Source organism: Ooceraea biroi, chromosome 5 (genome assembly GCF_003672135.1).
Source record: "Ooceraea biroi isolate clonal line C1 chromosome 5, Obir_v5.4, whole genome shotgun sequence".
In the NCBI taxonomy this organism is placed as follows: domain Eukaryota; kingdom Metazoa; phylum Arthropoda; class Insecta; order Hymenoptera; family Formicidae; genus Ooceraea; species Ooceraea biroi.
The window spans coordinates 1021674-1042349 of record NC_039510.1 but is presented as its reverse complement, the minus strand read 5'-3'; the positions used below and the strand labels follow the sequence as shown (position 1 = coordinate 1042349).

At 42.0% G+C, this 20676-nt stretch overlaps 1 protein-coding gene across 5 annotated transcripts in view; it reads left to right on the top strand.

Annotated features, from left to right (window-relative positions):
- The window catches only part of LOC105279301 (neurobeachin), a 181837-nt gene that overhangs the window by 93529 nt on the left and 67632 nt on the right, over positions 1-20676 (top strand). For 3 of the 5 annotated variants that reach the window (XM_026969860.1, XM_026969857.1, XM_026969856.1), the window contains exons 3-30: positions 2124-2250; positions 2465-2565; positions 2724-2819; positions 4027-4148; positions 4532-4658; positions 4775-4894; positions 4975-5121; positions 5369-5476; positions 6125-6265; positions 6492-6637; positions 6726-6939; positions 8804-9056; positions 9153-9295; positions 9383-9573; positions 9644-9764; positions 9839-9920; positions 10005-10321; positions 10401-10622; positions 10769-12497; positions 12600-12765; positions 12846-12999; positions 13084-13263; positions 14047-14187; positions 14357-14464; positions 14559-14730; positions 16624-16992; positions 18760-18890; positions 20142-20252. In XM_026969860.1, the coding sequence (XP_026825661.1) occupies positions 2124-2250; positions 2465-2565; positions 2724-2819; positions 4027-4148; positions 4532-4658; positions 4775-4894; positions 4975-5121; positions 5369-5476; positions 6125-6265; positions 6492-6637; positions 6726-6939; positions 8804-9056; positions 9153-9295; positions 9383-9573; positions 9644-9764; positions 9839-9920; positions 10005-10321; positions 10401-10622; positions 10769-12497; positions 12600-12765; positions 12846-12999; positions 13084-13263; positions 14047-14187; positions 14357-14464; positions 14559-14730; positions 16624-16992; positions 18760-18890; positions 20142-20252 (6039 nt within the window). The remainder of the gene's footprint in view (positions 1-2123; positions 2251-2464; positions 2566-2723; positions 2820-4026; positions 4149-4531; positions 4659-4774; positions 4895-4974; positions 5122-5368; positions 5477-6124; positions 6266-6491; positions 6638-6725; positions 6940-8803; positions 9057-9152; positions 9296-9382; positions 9574-9643; positions 9765-9838; positions 9921-10004; positions 10322-10400; positions 10623-10768; positions 12498-12599; positions 12766-12845; positions 13000-13083; positions 13264-14046; positions 14188-14356; positions 14465-14558; positions 14731-16623; positions 16993-18759; positions 18891-20141; positions 20253-20676) is intronic. The other 2 variants (XM_026969861.1, XM_026969858.1) reach the window with 1 other exon arrangement.

Sequence of the window (20676 nt, the reverse complement as noted above, 5' to 3'; positions counted from 1 at the left end):
AAAAAAAGAAAACAGTCGTGCATGGATCACGTATGTCATGTAACGTCACGTATCGCGTCTTTCTGTCAACTTGCAACACTTCGTCTACTTCGTTTACTATAAAAGTGCAAATAAAGATATGAGTAAAACGGCTGTTGCGGCGTCGGTCAGCAGAGACTACGCTCGCACTCCTCGTAAAGGCACGTCATAAAGCCGACATTAATATCCGCAGCCGTAAGCAAACGCTTGCAGTACTGCCTCGGGGTGCAACGCATCCGAGAGCACAGATAAGCGGTATCCTTTAACTTAGTATCCAGACTCAACCTGACCAAAGATCAATCTGACTAACCACTGCTCTCACGATTCCGGGCAATTTATCACGGTCGAGCGACAGCTGAAAGCTTCCGCGACATTATTCAGGACCGCTACTCCATCCCTCCGGTGGCTCACCCTCTCTCCTACCCTGCCGGATTTTTTGCTCTCGCTCAGCGGATTCATCCGCAACTCCGATGCAGTAAGCCGACAAGGTGTATAGCCGCGAGATCATTACTCCGGAATTATCCGAATGCCCATAACTTCTCCTCACGAAAACTCCGGCTCGCCGGGGCCGGAAATTCCAACTGGGGGAATTCCGGCGGCATTTTCGGGATTTCTCCGCTATTCGGCGGTTACCCCGCGCCCGTAGTTATCTCGCTTCGTGGCCTACCTTGCATATCAGTAGGGGATTACGCGGGTACACGAACGCCGCGTTCGACCGTTCGCCCCCGTTGTGTGTGCTCCGGTTGTGTCCGGTAGCTATAATAATTTCGGGATGAACTGCTGCCGAGCCATCGGGGAAGTTGATCTACACTGTATAAACACGCCCGGTGGACGATGCACCAGTGGCCGAGGATGCATATTGAGATAGTCGATAAATCTTATCAGGGAGAATACCCTTGCGGTGCAGATGCGCGAGTTGGCCTCAGCACGTAAGCTGAGAACAGCTGTTTAACGGTATCTCACAATATTTGCCCAGCGGACTCCAAGTGAATTATTCGCGATTGCTTACAAAAAACCTCTTTAGTGCATTAACTTCTTTCTTGCAGGATGACCGTCTGGTTTTATTAAGCCATCCTTTATTCTCAGCGTAAAACCGCTGCCGCTCCACTTGCCTTGGAGAAACCCTCCGAGTAGTTTTTGCCTGAACGTAATTGGCAAGCCATTATCTGTAACAAAGACATTACTGGATTTCTCGTCTACTCGAATAATTCGGTTAATTAAATCAAAATGAACGGACGATCCCAAGCTGTAATAAAAATGCGAGATAAGAGCGGCAATTTGTTTATGTATTAATGTGTGAAGATGTTACTACACACGCACGCGAGATATTGAAAAATATGAAATTTTAACTCATCCTCGTAAATGACATGAGTGCCTAGCTGAGAGTAAATTAGATTATATTATATATATGTGTAATTATAATAATGCTGTAATAACCTTTTCAATTAGCATTATGTAAATATATATGCGAAGGTATAGAAGTAAATTGTTTTGGATAATGAAAAAAGAGTAATTGCAAAATGAAAATTTTATCTTTTACGTATACATTGACAAATTTCGTGACAAACTTAATTTTTATTAAAAATTTTTGCGATTCCTCGTAAGAGAGAAATTGAGAAATAGTAACGCTAACAAACTTCCATTTTATTAATTAAATTAATTAATTAATGTTTTTAACAGGAACGATATTTTCATGCAAACAAGCAAATATTAATAAGTGCACGGTACGCTTTTAATTAATATTCCTCATTATCTCACTATTACATGACTTTAGCAAGCGATTTATGATGATAACGCAATTATGCACAATGAGATTCCATTTGAACCAAATTATTAATTACATGGCTTGCTCGGATGAAACATCGCGTTATATTCTTTGATCCTGTAGTCTCGAACAATTTTAAGCATGCATACGTTTTAACGTGTGCATTTAACAATGCAAAAGTGTATATTGATTAAGCTGCATATACATTATACTTTTCATTATTAATCGCAAAATGTAAAATACCCAATTTTCCAGTTATAAGTATTAAGTCTGGATTTTACGTTACCAAATGTGATGTTCAACTATAATAAATAATGTATTCGTGCTATTTTTGTTTCAGGCCGAAATATGGAGTGTCTTTATCGCGATTCTTAGGAAGAGCGTTAGAAATCTACAAGCATGTACGGATGTGAGCCTCATAGAACACGTTCTACATCGACTGTGTCGTGCGGAAACTGTCGTCGCTGGTAAGTAAATACTTTAAACAAGCTCTCTGCTGTCTTTGATAAACCACAAAAATAATTTATTAGAGTTCCTTAAGCTGACTATAAAAGTAATCATTTTCTGCGCTACACAGCTACGATATTATTTATGACAGAGTTTTGCCATTTCCATATAATTATATTTTCCAAAATATCTCATCTTTAATAATATTTAATCAACCTTTGTGTGCCGCGGCAGATTTATTAATCGATATGCTGGGAGTGCTGGCAAGCTACAGCATAACGGTGAAAGAACTGAAACTTTTGTTCGGCGCTATGAAAGCTGTCAAAGGAAAGTGGGTAAGAACTTTTAAGACTCGTTTATAAAATTCGCGAAGTTCATCAAAATTTCGATAAATATTATCTTGCAAGAATGTAGACGTATTCGAATCTGAATTGGATGTACGTGTCGGATGCATGCTGAAATTACCGTAAAGTAACAGTGATGTATTTCGCAGCCACGACACTCGGCAAAACTGCTAAACGTCCTCCGCCAAATGCCGCAGCGAAACGGGCCCGATGTATTTTTCAGTTTCCCCGGCAGGAAGGGATCGGTAAGTTGGTTTCTTTTTTCCCGACTCTTGCCTTTGCCCCGGAACAGATACTTCTTACTTTACGACGTCCCATAGGACGTCGTTCGATTCTAAACTCTATCAAAGTTCCGATAAGAGAATTTACCCTGCCTCGCAAGATTCCGCTGTCCGCTTACATTTTCGGAATCAATCACGGCAAGCAACTTTCCCAAACATTATTACCGCGTACATGATCAAGGAATACACGTCCGTCCGTGGAACATAATACACACCGGCGTATCGGTTTGAGCAGAGACGTTAGGCATTCATTATCATGCGCTTCATAACGCTCGTTCTCGTTACATTGTTCTCGTTGAGAGCAAATTAACAAATTTATGTAATAACAATTTACAAGAAGAAAAGATCTTCGTTACGTTGATGGAAAGGGGAGAGATATAGTCTTTCTAATTACTAATTAGTTGGAAATCCCACGTTTAAACGTATGATAAATGATATGATGATGAATTTTACGAGGCTTTCACGAATTGAAGTTGTAAGATATGTACTGCATTAATTAGCAGTAATGAACAATATTGAATGATAACTTTCCTCTTTGTGCTCTCCTTCGTTGTATGCCTAATTAATTAAATATGTGTATGCAGAGAGAGATTGATGCGTACAGAGCTGTAATTATTAAAGACGTATTAATAACAGCGCTGCCATTAGAATTGTCATTCATTTTGCACGCTGTAACGGTATGATCCTCCACAGAGACACGACAGTGTGCATAAGTGCATAATTATTAATTAAATTATCAACACAGCGCGTACGGAGGTTGTTGGAATTATGAAAAGCCCGTTAGTAAAAGCTCATTACGTGAAGCACAACGGAATATAACGGGAAATAGAATAATATAATTATATTTGTAACGAACGCTCAAAGAGAAACGGGATTGAAAACTAAGACTGCAGTCGGAGTTAGATGCATGACAGCGTATACGGTTATACGCAACCATCACTGTGTGCATTAACGATATTGACACGATATCCGTTTCAGCCGTGTACACACATACACATAGAATGAAATCGTAGGAACGGTATGACGCAATCGAGTGCCATCGAAAATTGGAAACCGTGGAAATCACCAAACGTTTGTTCAATCTCGAAACGTTTTGCCCGTTACGTTAGATTTCCTCTCTTTTTATGGAACAGCCTGATGAAAGCTTGATTGTCTCGCCTTTCTGCCGCAGGCGATTGTCTTGCCGCCGCTTGCAAAGTGGCCTCACGAGAACGGATTTACCTTCACCACATGGTTCCGCCTAGACCCCATCAACTCTGTTAATATCGAACGAGAAAAACCGTACCTCTACTGGTAAGTGCTCTCACATCAAGCACCCTTGCGAAAGCACCCTCTCCAGGTGGAGCGCCGGCCTTAAAAGAATCACCTATGTATGTTTCTCAACTCCGAAAAAAGCCGCCTCCTACTTTCCCATTCAGCGTTCTCATTAAGAGTGATCTCGCGTGTGCGTATTACGATAAAACAGAACAATACCTGTGAAGTTTTAACAGTTTTGCAGTTTATTCCAACTTTACTGTAATTCAGCCGTTTCGTGCTGATTTAATTTCCGCTGTTCCTGCACAATATAATTTCAAATAGAAACAGAAGGCGCAAGTAGCACAGAATGCGAAAGCAGATAGAGATAAAATAGCTTCGACAACGATGAAAAATAACAAGATGTTGTCTTATTATTTCAGCTTTAAGACCAGCAAGGGAGTAGGATACTCTGCGCATTTCGTAGGGAACTGCTTAGTCCTGACTTCGATGAAAATAAAGGGCAAGGGCTTCCAACATTGTGTCAAATATGAGTTTCAGCCACGAAAGGTACGCCGCGTAGTAGTATACGCATGTTTCTCGAATCAATACGCCTCGATCGTTTCGCATAGGTATAATTTCAGTCTTGCGTGCCGCACTAATCGAGGTACATCCTTTCGTTTTAGTGGTACATGATCGCGGTAGTGTACATATACAATAGGTGGACGAAGAGCGAGATTAAATGCCTCGTGAACGGTCAGCTGGCGTCGAGCACGGAGATGACATGGCACGTTTCGACGAATGACGTAAGTGAATATAAATACGACGAGACAATGCAGGCGAGTCTGCAGTCGGCGTTTTGAGACGAGCAAACGTCACGTTGCAGCCCTTTGACAAATGCTACATTGGGGCGACCCCCGAGTTGGACGAAGAGCGCGTGTTCTGCGGACAAATGAGCGCGATATACTTGTTCAGCGAAGCGCTGACGACGCATCAGATATGCGCGATGCATAGATTGGGTCCGGGATATAAGGTATGCATCCCTCTTGTTTTATTATAAATTGTATTAGGCACATACTTACGCGAATCTTTCCGAGCGTCGTCATTTTCACGTTAGTGGACGCAACAGGAATAATCTATGGTGGACGGTGGTTTTCCACCGTACAAACGTGTTAATCGATCGCGGGTTACTTGATTTATCGCTCGACGGCATTCTCCTCGATATTGCATTCACGGGTGAATATTTATTGTTAATAATAATTCCGATCCGAACTGCGCAGAGCCAGTTCCGTTTCGACAACGAGTGCTACCTGAATCTGCCCGACAATCATAAAAGGGTGAGTGAGCAGGATCTCTCTGCGAGCATGGTGGACCAAAGTATGCAAATTGTAAGCATTTTGATTTTATTTCTCCCGTTAACGTATAATTTGTACTTTGTTAATCGCTCTATTACTACGCTCGAGTTCATCTGAGGTAATTACGACCACCCTCATTTGCCGGCCGTAGCCGGTTAATAAGTTTAATGTGATTCGCTTTATGTTATTTACCTTAGAAAAGTTGATGGTATCATTACCTCGCATTGTGCCATTATATTCTTGTATTATTACCTTGTGTACATTTATATCCCTCTTTTTATTATTTCTCTTCTCTTTTATCGAGTGCTTGTTTCTCTTAATTAGCCAGTTTTCTCTTAAATAATATTTTTCTCGAAACGAACATGCGTGATGTGGAAATTTGCAAATGATTTTTGTTGTAAGCTTGAGCTTTATGTGTAACGTATCGTATCCTACATATTATTACACCATTTTAATTTAACGTTAATGAGTATTTTACTTAGTAGTTTAGGTAGTAAAATATGAAAAGTTGATTTATTATTAATTCCAAATTATTAATTTGTCATTGATTTCAATGTATCTGGAAAAATCGAGCTGACTTGTTTAACGTAGTTCATCTCAATGTCTATTTTGCGAGTAACGTAACGAGTATCGATTATTCTATTTTGCGATTCTATTAATAGAGATCTCTGTGCATTCCAGGTACTGTACGATGGAAAACTTTCGAATGCAATTGTGTTCATGTACAATCCAGTAGCGACAGACTCGCAGCTTTGTCTACAGAGCGCACCGAAAGGCAACGTCTCGTATTTTGTACATACACCGCACGCCCTCATGCTACAGGTAAAATTTATATTCGTATTTTATTATTTATAGCTTCTGCCCGAAGAGAGACAGGTTTAGTATCGTTCTCGACGAGAACGCAGATGGTTGCACATGCATCTCTCATTTACCAGATAGCTGTTGCGCCTCGGCATCCACGGCACGCGGAATAAATTCACCGCTAAATGCTAAAATAGAGCTGAGAAATTGTTATTTCCGTTGAGAAATTGTATGTTTCGGCTTTCAGGACGTCAAGGCAGTGATAACGCACTCAATTCACAGCACGCTGAACTCGATAGGCGGCATACAAGTCTTGTTTCCATTATTCTCGCAGCTTGATATGCCTTATGATTGCATAGCGCCAAATGACGTTAAGCGCGATCCCACGTTATGGTAAGTCTTATTAATAGCCGTCGCGGAACCACCGCGCGCGCGCGCACCGCCTAATGAGACGGCATTAACGTGGTATATCGGCTTGCAGTTCGAAACTGCTCGGATTTATTTGCGACCTGGTAGAGAGCTCCCAAACGGTTCAGCAGCATATGGTACAAAACAGGGGATTTCTCGTAATAAGCTTCATGCTGCAGAAAGCGAGTCGAGATCATCTCACGACGGAAGTCCTCGCATCCTTCCTGGAGCTCACGAAGCATCTGGTCACCTGCCTCAGCGCGAACAGCGACTTATTACTGAAACAGGTATCGATCTGTTAATTAAATCGACTCTTGTCTGCTAATATCCCGTTAGACGTGATAAATAGGTATTTATTTCTCGATAGGTATGTTGAAGCTTAGATAATTACATTTCTCTCTCTCGATCGTCTTTTTGATTCGTTTTAATTTAAATAGAGATACAGCTTTCATTAATTATAACTTTGATGAATTTCAATTTGCGATTACCTTAGCTGATGGTAGTTCGATATGTTCATAGACTTGTAAGATATGTATAGATTTAGAAAAATTCTAGATACGTATAAAATGATGACCCCTTTCGAAAAATTCGAAAAGTTAGGTAAAACAATTTAATATCACGAAAAAATCGAATATGTGATAGATTAAATAGAAAATCAGTGATAGAAAAGAGAACGCGATTTTGTAGGATACAGTATTTAATTATATATCCCAACATCCACTTTATTTCACAATAGTATTATTATAGCATTAAAGAAAGTATCATCCACCCGATACATTGTTATTTAATTGAGTTGTGTTGCGTAATTCATGCGAAAGCAAACCGCTTACCCATGTGTGTCCATGTATCCAATCCATGTATTTGTATGATTTTCGTTTGCCTGATACATATTCTATTGATTATACAAGCATGAATTATGTTCAGTTTCCACCGGCTAAAATGGCAATATATGTGTCCTCCTGTTACACCAATTTGCGTTATAGTCTCCACTGTGTAATGTAATAGCTTCTATGCTTTCATCACTCCTGTCGAAATGTTTGCGAATGCTCCATACGTATTGGTACATGTTGGTGTATGAATTTAATGTGCATTCTCTACTCTCTCGCGAGTCTTTATTAAAGGCTCACCCTTCAACGAGCCTGTCAAGCATGCCCATTCATTTCGATCATCATTATGATACCCAAATCTCGGATCGCATGCAATCTATACCGACTTTTGAGCTTCCTGGTTTTAAAAACGTGGCTATACGCAAAGTATTTTGTGTCGCTTTTACGTCCAAAACTTGTGATTCTTATTTTGCGACGCTAAGAAATTCCGTTTGTCTCTGCTATTACGCGAAATTATGTTCTCCTGTCTTCAGATACGCACTTTCACCGAAATCCCGTCACATATCATCTTCGATTACTATAAGTTCGATTACTACAAGTCGAGACTTTTGATTTCATTATTCGAGTGTTCAATTTGTAATTTGTTTACGGTCTAATATTAATTTAACGTAACATTGATGCATTTCTTACATGGATAAATGTACCTTCTGCGATAAGTAATAATTATAATGCAAATTACATTGATTTAATCGCGATTCTTGATTTTTGGAATGTATATACAAGTGAACTCTGCAGTCCTAAATGTTTATATATTTTCGATATTATTCCTCAGGATTCTTTCTCACAATCATAAACGCACGAGCATTCTCTGCACTCATTCTGTACTTGTCAATCATCTCTTTCTGCAATAATTGTTATACACGTATGTAACAATGGACTGTGCCAGCAGCGTGTTGCTTCCATTCTTTTTCCATAAGCTTTATATACCATATTCGAAATTTGTTCATAATTTTCGGTTATTTGTTGTGTTAAAATTTCTGTGATGTGACATATATTTATCATCGATTTTTGTTACAATTCTGATACTTGACACCCACACATCCCCGTACTGATTACTGAAGAAGGTCAATCAGGAAAGTAAAATATTTTACGCCCGACGTAACACTCTCTTTGCAACGAAAAAATATTCGCCGGGTGACTTACGATCGCGCACGACGATTACGTGGATTAATTACATCAGGATAACATAACGCGCCGCTCAGGAAACGAAAAAAGTCGGCTAGATTGGTGTGTCCGAAGAACAGGCAGATCCATGGTGATGTAGTTGTTTTATTTTTCATTCCTAACATGGCAGCTACTGGATCACGTCCTTTTTAATCCCGCTCTGTGGATATACACGCCTGCGCCGGTACAAACGCGGCTTTACTCGTACCTGGCCACAGAGTTTCTTAGCGACACGCAGATCTACTCCAACGTGAGGCGCGTATCAACCGTATTACAGACGGTGCACACGCTCAAGTACTATTACTGGGTGGCTAATCCCCGAGCGAAAAGCGGAATAACACCGAAAGGAATGGGTATGTGATTGTCACACCTGATCGAGCGACATCGATGCGAATGATTCTCGTTGGTGAAATCACTGCAACGACATTTCATACGAATGCGTTCCACAGATGGACCGCGGCCGCAGCAGAAGGACATTCTCACGATCCGTTCTTACATTCTGTTATTCCTGAAGCAGCTGATAATGATAGGTAACGGCGTAAAGGACGACGAGCTGCAGAGTATTCTCAATTATCTGACGACGATGCACGAGGTGAGTCCGTACGATGGCATCGAAATGTAAAGTAACGTGAGAAAACGTGATAATGCATCGGAGATCTTCCTTTGCATCTCTTCGCAGGACGAAAATTTGCACGACGTTCTTCAAATGCTGATATCCCTGATGTCGGAGCATCCGTCGTCGATGGTGCCAGCATTCGACGCGAAGCAAGGCGTGCGGACGATTTTCAAGCTCCTGGCAGCCGAGAGCCAGCTGATACGACTGCAAGCGTTAAAACTGCTGGGATTCTTCCTCAGCCGCAGTACGCATAAGTGAGTAATAATTTGTCGCGAACAAATTTGCGAAAACAGAGAACGTCGAAGGACACATTAATTCTTACAGTAATGATTACAGAAGGAAATACGATGTAATGAGCCCACATAATCTGTACACGTTGCTGGCCGAAAGGCTCCTGTTGAACGAGGAAACGCTCTCTCTGCCGACGTACAATGTTTTGTATGAGGTATTTATCAGTCGTATCCTGTTGCATTAAAAAATCCTAATTTACAAAGATTTTTACCTCGAAATTACTTTCAGATTATGACGGAACACATCAGTCAACAAATACTCTATGCCAGACACCCCGAACCCGAGTCCCACTATCGCTTGGAGAATCCAAGTAAATTGATTGGCGATTGATTTATACATATACATCGCGAACGAATCGAACACTCCTCCTCACTTTGCGATCTATGTTTTCCAGTGATCCTGAAAGTGGTGGCGACGCTGATTCGACAATCAAAGCAAACGGAGCAGCTGCTGGAGGTGAAGAAGCTGTTCCTGTCGGACATGACGCTGCTCTGCAACAACAATCGGGAGAACCGGCGTACCGTCCTGCAGATGTCCGTGTGGCAGGAGTGGCTGATCGCCATGGCTTACATCCATCCGAAGAACACGGAGGAGCAGAAGATATCCGACATGGTGTACTCCCTGTTCCGCATGCTTCTTCATCACGCGATCAAGCACGAGTACGGCGGCTGGCGCGTGTGGGTCGATACGCTGGCTATCGTGCACTCCAAGGTAAGACGCACCGCGAAATGCTCGGATATTCCGAAATTTAACGTAATAAAAATTCACTACGGTCTTCCATCGCGCGCAGGTGTCGTATGAGGAGTTCAAGCTCCAGTTTGCCCAAATGTACGAGCACTACGAGCGACAGAGATCCGACAATATCACCGATCCTGAACTGAGGCAGCAGAGACCGATCAGCACGATCTCTGGGTGGGATCAGCAGCACTCCGGAAGTAACGGCTACAGCAGACCGGCGCCATGGGGCAATCAGCAGAATCACGAGATACAACATATGGAGAGAAATTACAAGGTAATATCAAAACCTGCAGAAACTTCGAATTAACTTTAACGATCACGCGATTTTTCATACTCGGTGATTGTTTGCCAATATAAAATTATTCGTGTTACAAATTAAATCTCTTTCTTGACAATATTTTCTATCATGATTTTTTGCAGGAATTTGATGCATCCGAATCAAACGATCGACTGGAAGAATCCTGCAGCTGCGACCTGAACTCCATAGACAACACCGAGAGCGACGGTAGCCCGGCTATCGTGAAGTCGCGCAGTGAGACCTTGGACACCCTGCAGTCCTGCGAGGTGGTATCGCTGGATTCCGTCGTCGTAGGGCTAAGCGACAAGCCGGAAACGCCGACCACCGCTCGCGAAGCTCACATGGAGACGCCGACCATCCTTGAAGAAGCGAACAGCGAGGCAGTTTCGCTGCCGACCACGCAGGAGACCAGCGAGGTGATATCAATCGAGAGCTCCAGCGATCTCTACAGCGAGGTTCACAAAATTGAGAGCTCCAGTCCCGATTCCATGATAGTCCAGGATACGCTGAAAAAGGATGAGGACGCGGCATCCGAGAAGCAGCCAGTCGCCGAGCCGTCTACGGCCGAAGAGACTAAGGAGATCAAGGAGAACGCGGAAGTGACAGCGGCCGAATTGAAAGATACGAATGAAACCGAGAAGAAAACCGAGAAGGACACCAATGTCGACACCGACACAATCACCGAGATAACGGACAAGAGCGAAAATCCCTCAGTTGCGAACGAGCAGGCAAAGGACGAGAAGCCTGCTGAGGAGAGCAACGTTGCCACCGACGACAGCAACACGCCGACCAACACCGAAGATTCCGACAAAACGACGACGATAGTTGAAAACGCTACGGCTGATTCTGTCGTATCGAAAGACGAAGCCGATATCGAAGAAGACACCGTGCCAATTGTCCCCTCTGACGAGACGCGGGAAGTGTTGACGGTCAAGGTGATCGAGAAACTCCAGCTGGAGAACGAACGCGAGGTGGTCGACAGCGACACGTCGGAGGCGTACTTGACCCCGACGGAGAATCAGGAGACCTCGGGCGAGGTGAGAAGCGGGACGTCCGAGGGCGAGAAGATCGACGACGACACCGTCGAGAGAAAGGACGTTTCCGAGGAAGGCAGAGGCACGACCGAGACCGCCGATGCTGGCGAGAATGAAAACGCAGGGGAAACTGTAAAAAATCCGAATTGCTCAACTAGCGTAGTAGAAAGCGGCGAGGATGCTTGCGCAGAGAAGGCGGTAGATCTAGGGGAGAAGGAGGAGGAGGAGGAGGTGGTGCTGGAGGAGCCAGTAATAGTGAATAGTGCGTTAAGTAGTGACGAACGCGCCGTGGATACTTTAACGGGGGACAAAAGTGCTGTTATTAATGATAACGAAGACGCGAGAGTAAACGAGACACACACAAGGGAGCCGTCCACTATTTCTACTAGCGTAAGTGATAATAAGCCGGACGTTACGGCGACGACCGGCGAGATAGAGGTAACCGATAGCGTTTGTAGTAATAGCGATGTTCAAAGTTCTGTAGATAACGTGACGCAAGTGCCAAATCCTAAGCAGCAAATCCCAACAATATCTACGGTCTGTGATGCAACTAAAAGTTTATCCGACGGTGTGCCTCAAATCGTTAGTTCTAATGTGGTTGCCAGGGACAATGCGTTATTGAGTGACTTGACTACCGATCACGTAGACACCCATCGCAGATCCAGCCTGCCGATCGTCTCCTCGGACGCGGTCGGCAACGCGGACGACAACGTTCACGAGCCACCCTCCTTGCCTGTACCCTTACGGAAGACATCGTCACCCCAGAAGCGACCAAGGAGTGCCTCAACGTCCACGCAGGTGGATCCTAATCATTTCGGTCAGTCATATTCAAGACCTCGATGATTTCATTTCTCAAAATACGCGACAACTAAAGGCCACTCGCCTTCTCACTTCCTCGTATTTTTTTTTTTTATTGCAGAAGCCAAAAGATCAAAGCAGGGAAATCCCTCCACGCGACCGATGTTCAGTCCAGGTCCGACGCGACCACCGTTCAGAATACCGGAGTTTAAATGGTCTTACATACATCAGCGACTACTGTCGGACGTTCTGTTCTCCTTGGAAACGGATATTCAAGTGTGGAGAAGGTACGGAACGCGTGTTCGCCAACAAATTTCACTTCTCCGTTATGGGATTTTGTATTTAACGTCTCTTTGTATCTTTGCAGCCACTCGACGAAGTCCGTCCTGGATTTTGTGAACAGCAGCGAAAACGCCATCTTCGTGGTGAACACGGTCCATCTGATCTCGCAGTTAGCCGACAATCTGATAATCGCTTGCGGCGGATTGCTGCCCTTATTAGCATCGGCCACTTCACCAAACGTACGTAAATTATTTCAAACGATCAAAGAACAAATATTGAGCCACTTTTACGATTTTTAATCCAAACGATCTGAATATTTGCAGAGCGAATTGGACGTGATCGAGCCAACTCAGGGGATGCCAATCGAAGTAGCGGTTTCTTTTCTGCAGAGACTAGTCAACATGGCCGACGTGCTTATATTCGCCAGCTCGTTGAACTTCGGAGAACTCGAGGCCGAGAAAAATATGTCGAGCGGCGGCATATTGCGACAATGCTTGCGACTGGTTTGTATGATTGAGCATAAGGTATTTCGTGGAGTCGGAGCGAGAAATAACGATAACTTACTTAGAATAGATAGATATAGTTATGATCTGGATTCTGTCGTTGTGCAGTTTACCGACGATTTTCACAGATTACTCGTCGACCCATTTAGGAAGACTTATACTAAATATTAGTGCACATTGTGTTTAAGTTCTGCACTTGACGATACATAGAATTTATAGTGTACAATTTTAGAAAGGAGTTTATAAGGATTACGAGATATCAAGTTTGTCTGTTTTAGTACTCTTTTTCATTTTATTATTTATGTTAACGATGTTAGATAACACGATGTTTAGATGAAGATCAAAGTGACATACAAACGAAAAATGCAGCTGCAACAGCATTTTATTTATACTTGTTTAGAACATATGTGGCATGCATAAAACTCAAAACTCGATACACTTAATACACTTTAAGGATATCAAATATAGTTGTCACGTAAAAGTTGTATTTTCGATCTCCCGTGCATTGGTAAAAAATTTGAAACTCGATTTATACCATGTTGCAAAATTTATTCATAAACAATCTTACGAATAGCCTTCCAGAAAATTTAATTTCATGAAAACCAGTTTTATCCAACGCGTGAAACGTTAAAAATATTTTACGAGCGTAAGTTCGCAAGTGAGATTAACGGGTAGCTATAACTGTATTCTTAGCTATATATAACTCTCAATTAGGAATTTAATATGTACAACTGCACAACATCTCTCTTTTTGTTGTATTTACCTAATAAACTGCTTCTATAGGTCTGTACATGTGCCGTTAGAAACTGCTTAGAGTGTAAAGAACGTGGCAGATCGTACAGCATGTTAGGTCGGCAGATCGGTTCTAGTAATAAATCACAGCACATACAGTCCCTCATACGCGGCGCTCAGACATCACCCAAGGTACGTCTCATCTGATCAAACTCACATTATCGATCCAGGCGCCCTTTCGCAGCGTCCTTCCGTATCGTTTCACTTTCCAATTTTCATTCGCTAAAACAAAAAAAAACACTATACTTATCAATATTTAAGATATACTTTCGTTATTTAACGGGACGTTCTTTATTCATAGAACATCGTGGACAACCTGACGCATCAGTTGAGTCCCGTCAAAGATCCCGAGAAATTGCTGCAAGACATGGACGTAAACCGTTTGAGAGCCGTGATATACAGAGATGTTGTGAGTAGACATGAAATTCTTTTACTCGTAACTCGGATTACTCGTAATTGCACATTGAACAAATGCAAAATTGAATTATTTGCATCGATTTCAGGAAGAAACCAAGCAGGCGCAGTTTCTGTCCCTAGCTATAGTTTACTTCATCTCTGTATTGATGGTATCGAAATACCGCGACATCCTGGAGCCGCCGATATCGCAACGTCCACCGAGCCCAGTGCAAACGATACAGACGAATGGTGCCGGTCTCAGGCCAGGTAGCCCTTCAGGTGAGATCCTCGTGCCTCATCGATATCATTATTACTACTAGTTAAAAGAATTTTATTTACCTAAATAACGATACACAAAATTAATTGCCAAAATCAAATTAGTTTTACGAGTTGTAGATAATTACGTTGTAAGATATTATACGATGACAATTTTATAATTTTTTTTTATTGTTTTTTTGCTAATTTCATTTTCAAAGGTCTTAATTACTGGGTATGCACTCTGCAAAGAACTTATGAATTATGGAGATGATGGATTTAAATATTTAAATAGTCGTATATGCTGTTTTACCTATGTCGATAACGTAGTGACACGTATGTTTCTATGCGATAATCTGAAATTTTTGAAGATCGGCCAACTATTCAAGATTTTTAATTACTATGAGATATCTACGAGATAATCATGAAGAGTAATAATCTTTATATACTACTATGAATTAGCTTTGCACGTTGAACATTTAATTACGTATCGCTTTCCTAAGAAAAGATTAAAGACTTAAAACAAATTCTCTGTTTACGCAAAACTCTTACGTGTCAGATATATATATATATATATTCGATTATCTTTCTGTTTCAACATTGTACCAAATTATAAAAAGACTTGATTGATGAATGAGTGTTAATTATTTCTCGATACTACAGCATGATTGCAGCTATGCGCGAAAACATAAAAGAAGAAAATTTACAGTGTATGTGTCTGTGTGTCTTGTAAAAATATATTAGAATCCGCCCAATCAGAATTTAGATTATACGAAACTAATTCAAAATTCCGTTGAAATTTCGATTGACAAAGAATTCGATAATTTTAGAACGTCGTCTCCGCAACGGCGCGCGGGGTGGATCAGTTAATTAAAGATTTCTCTGTTACGGTGTTCGATTGACAATACGATGAATGTTCTTGGAACAGCGTGAACATATGTGTACAGATATGTAGCTAGTGTGTTCGACACTGTGCACCAAAACGATGTAGCTGCAACTGAAACAACAGCACATGACACACAAGTAGAACGCATGTGTTATTGCACCGTATGAAATGAACATCCTATATGTATCTGACAGTGAGAGTTTTGATGTTTGCCGAATGTGTTTTTTGCACTCTTTTGCGTTTACGAGTCTATACTTACATCGTTACATCATTGTGGTTGTATTTTTTATTCAATGTGGAACTTATATCTATGTGGCAAATCTCGAAAGATAAATGTCTCTATGACTGCTATCACACGATTAATATTTTCAATGTCTAACATATTACCACAACAGACCGCGTGATAAGTTCTTTTAGAATGCCATACTCGTTTAACGAACATTACATTACCGATGAACATTAACGATGTTTTTTTTTTACGCAAGAGTGTGTCGATAATAATATCTCGAAACGGCGTCGTCGTTGTTTCATTTATATTAATTTCTTCCATTAAAATTTATTCTGTTAATTGCAAAAACGAGCGCTGTCAATTTAATATTATCGTGTATTCTCAATGATTTGCTGTTTATAAAATAATGCGTATCTGAAATGAGTAAATTTCGTCTGCTGAGTTTCACTCTATAAATATTAATCAATATTCCATCTTAATTCTCATACTTTCCAAATTGTTATATCGACACTTAAAATCGACATGCTCACTTTTAAGCATGTAAAGACTTTATATATATAATTACTAGTATTTTACAAAGGAAACATGCCAATAATTCATGATAGCAAAATTTCTTAATCAGACGTTCCAAGTATCGCGTAAACGCTGCGCTGACAATCGCATCCATCGGTCATGGATTTTCCATTGAACGCATAGAGTGAGACGCAGCGGAACATTTAGAAATATACGTTACATAGCTCGCGAACGACAGAGCAATGATAGCGCACGGTCCGATAACGTGGTAAATGTGGTTCCTCGGCAGATGGGAACGGTGGTGGCGGAGGGCGGCCCTTATTTCCACAGTGGTCTCACCACGTGTACCCACAGTTCCTCCCGGGATCTCACCCTAACGCCAATGCGAATGTCAATGCCAATGCCAACCACCACATCAACCAGCACCACCACCAGCACCCGCTACCGGCCGCCAGGCACTCTAATCGCCAGCCACCTTCCAACTATTACCTTCCGAATCACCACAACAATCACTACAACCATCACCCGAGCAACCATAACTATCATCGCCATCATCATTACCATCATCACAATAACAACAACCACCACCATACGCTTCAAAAGCATATTGATCAGCCCCGAAATCTCTGTCATAGAAACTCCGGTGTCGGTCTGCAAGGTAACTCGAAAGCCCGAAGGTTCTTTCACGGAATGCCCGAGTTCTTTCTCTTTCTTTCGCCTGGTTTATTGCGCAGTTTTCCCGCCGTTGTTGTTGCTGACTTGTGATCTGCACGATTGCTTAAGTGGTACCAGCGAGAGTTGTCGCGCGCGTTCCTCGCGCGCGTTCCTCGCGCGCGTTACTTCCTCGATGTGTCCTCGATGTTGTACAAATGTGTTCCCCCTTCGCACTGTATAAATCTCATTTGAGTTCTCAAATTTTTATTACCCTAAACGGAACCGTATGGCCGGCTGAAGAATCCAGAAAATGATTTTTCACTGATTTATCCGTCCGCTCTTCACGTCGTTGACCCTCTCTTGGTTATTTATCTTAAATAATTGATTACGTTGATTCGTTATTAGTTACCAGTACTGTATTATTATGAAAACCAAGTGTTACCTGTTGCGTTGTCTTACTTATCTATACTATTTAGCTCAGTTTTATTTCTCAGAGGCACGTGATGCACGTTGCACACAAAGCAGTTATCTGAAATTTTCAGCATATCACTGTGAAAACAACAAGTGTCATAAATCTTGTTTTGCAGCATGTTTTACATTGCACTGCGCCTGCTATTAATAAAGATGAAATATGCATGAACATGAGGACGATATTATTTTCTGAAAACTGAAGAATGACATAAAAAAATATACTTATTTAAAAAGAAAAATGTGTTGTAGTTCACGGAAACGATAGTTTCTCTTGCATATCTCAAAAATTTTGTTGTAGCCAATCATTTAATCTGATATCACTAATGTTACCGATGGTTTGTTACGTTTCTCTTTTTCTGTCCAATACAGGGTGTCCCAGACCTACCGTACCACCGGTTAATGGTAGATTCCTGAGGTGATTCTGAGACGAATGTTCCTCTTGTAAAATGTCGAGGGTGGCGTAGTTTCGGCGCTACGAAGGGTTATAGTTATCCTATCCTTGTGTAGAATTTTCCCGCGTTCAGTGACGGTGGGTCGAAGGGGTCCCGCGCATCGCGCACACTTCAATTTGATCTTAATTTTTCGCGGCTGTTCAAATTGAAGTGTGCGCGATACGCGGGACCCCTTCGACCCACAGTCACTGAACGCGGGAAAATTCTACACAAGGATAGGATAACTATAACCCTTCGTAGCGCCGAAACTACGCCACCCTCGACATTTTACAAGAGGAACATTCGTCTCAGAATCACCTCAGGAATCTACCATTAACCGGTGGTACGGTAGGTCTGGGACACCCTGTATAATTCGACATTTAAGGAATACCAGCTGCTGCGAAAATTAACGAATAACCGCTTTCATAATGTGCAACTAAATTTGTGCTGTTAGGAGTAAGTAGAATGCAGAGCTTGTGTTCTTTGTGATGGAAATAACCGGAAACCATAAATGAGTTCTCATAAGCGTCCCGTAACTTAGTTACGAAACCTTGCATATTCCTCTTTTCTCCCCATGTAATACGAGTGTTAAAGAATGTTCGATGTTTTTATTTTATCTACATGAATGTGTCGCAGTCTTACCGATCGCGTTCACATCGTGATCTTCATATCGACAAATCACGGACTGCAAAACAGATTCTTAATCAGTATTGATTTTCCACACCAAATACAAACGAAATGTTCCACTTTGCTACGATTGTTGAACGCATGTGTATGGATATCGGAGTATGAATATTTTGCTTCGCAAAATAGAAGAGACTGCGCATCTCTCGATTTTGTAACGCCACGTTTTAATCCCATGTTCCCAGGTAGCGGAGGTATAATGAGTCAATCAGGCTCCCAGGACGACGGCGAGTACGAGGTCATCATCGTCGACGAGAACAACTCCTCGATTCTAGCCGATCACGACGTCACATCGTCGGGGCCGCCATCGACTAAGGTAAGTTGATTCCACGGGGAATTCGCGCCCCTCAAAATTTCAATCTTACCTGAAAAGTGCGACTTGTACTTGTCCTCCACCTCTCCCCCTTACCGAACAAATTCGTAAGAAGTGTACACCGAGAATAATCGAACCGAAAATCTCGCAGGTAAAAGCCTTGTAAATTCCGTGTCACATGTATGGGACTTAATTATGGGACGGTAACGGTAAATCAATGGTTGGACGTAAAACGATCTGAGATATCACGGACTTGTGACGATCTTATTGTATTTGAGATTCTGCATGCATCTCAGTGGAACGAGAACGTAGACACGAGATTCGATGTTTCGATCTGTCGCTTCACACAGCTAAAATATATAATTAGCGAATATATATATTAATATATAATTATCTGCGGGTCTTGCCGAGAGAGTTAAAACGCGGAAATGTCCGTTTCTTACGATGTGTCCTCTCTTTTGCCCGGTAATTTCCAAGCGATATCGAGAGCAGCGAGACTTTAGCACCCTTCTACTATCAAGCACAATTTTACGAAGTATTCACCGCAAGTGAACGAGTTACTTGTGCCGTCACACAATGCTTTGCACCAGTTTATCACGCGCAACGTTGTTCGTCGCGTGACGACAAGATAGAGTTTCATAGATTTTCACAATGTTCAATTTTCTATATTTTACGATTAAACTAGAGCAGTTGAAAAGTAGCTACTTAGACTCACGAGCATTGAGACTCGACCAGGTAAATTTACACTCACCCCTAGATGTTAATTTCGAATTAGCACAATTCTGCGATTGTGGCATCCTTTTATCTTATCTTAAGAACGTGGACGCAACCCCCTCAGTAGTTATCCCTCTCAATTATTCTCCCGCAATGTGACCGCAGTCACGAAGAGACTTTGCGACCCACCGTAGTTGAGGACTCTTTGCGATGTCCAGCATGTAGTGTTTCACTTATCGATTGGTGTTTTGCATCTACGTAGCTCCAACGTAACGATCGTCTTACCTGAATCTCACGATCTCTCGCACGTGACACGATTTATCCGATTTGTGAAATTTGGCGAGCCCCGTCAAACACGCGCGAGATCTCACCTTTCTCTCTCTCTCTTTCTCTCGCGAATACACGTAATACTATGTATCGGACCCTGTACCTATTATCTGTAATTCTGAATTGAGCATGCGTTACTTTGACTCTGGAATTTCTCTCATTGTTAACTTCCTCTGCTTGCATTGCTATGCATACTAACTACTGGTTCTGAAGGGAGGTCACAGCGGTGTACCTCGGCCGCGGACTATTCTCGAGGATTACACCTCATCAGAACCAACGCTTGGCACTACCACAAGGTCCGAACCACTGCCACGAAATCTACAGGTAAAACTTAATTAGAATACAGACCCGGGCGAGACCGAGACCGCGCGATCGAGTCACCGATTTCCGATTTCCCGAATTACGTCCCGCCAATAAGTGGCGGTTTTTCGGAAAAAGGTTCTGTTTTTTCTTTCTTTTTTTTCCATAAAGTAGAATTACGCAACGGTAATGTGCGATAATGCCCATCTGACGGGTGGCAAAATACGTTTCTGATTTTAATTACATCCTCTTTCGACGCTTACGTAATATTGTAATATAATGGACTACATAGCGGTCCTTACACGCGTGCAACCATTTGATCGTACTCTGCCTAGAATCACTAAGATTGCCATCGGAGCTTGAATACTCGACACACAGGCTTGGTTCTTTCTTTCTGATATATTAGTTGATTGCGTAGCAATGGTGTATTACTAATTGCATGTAATGA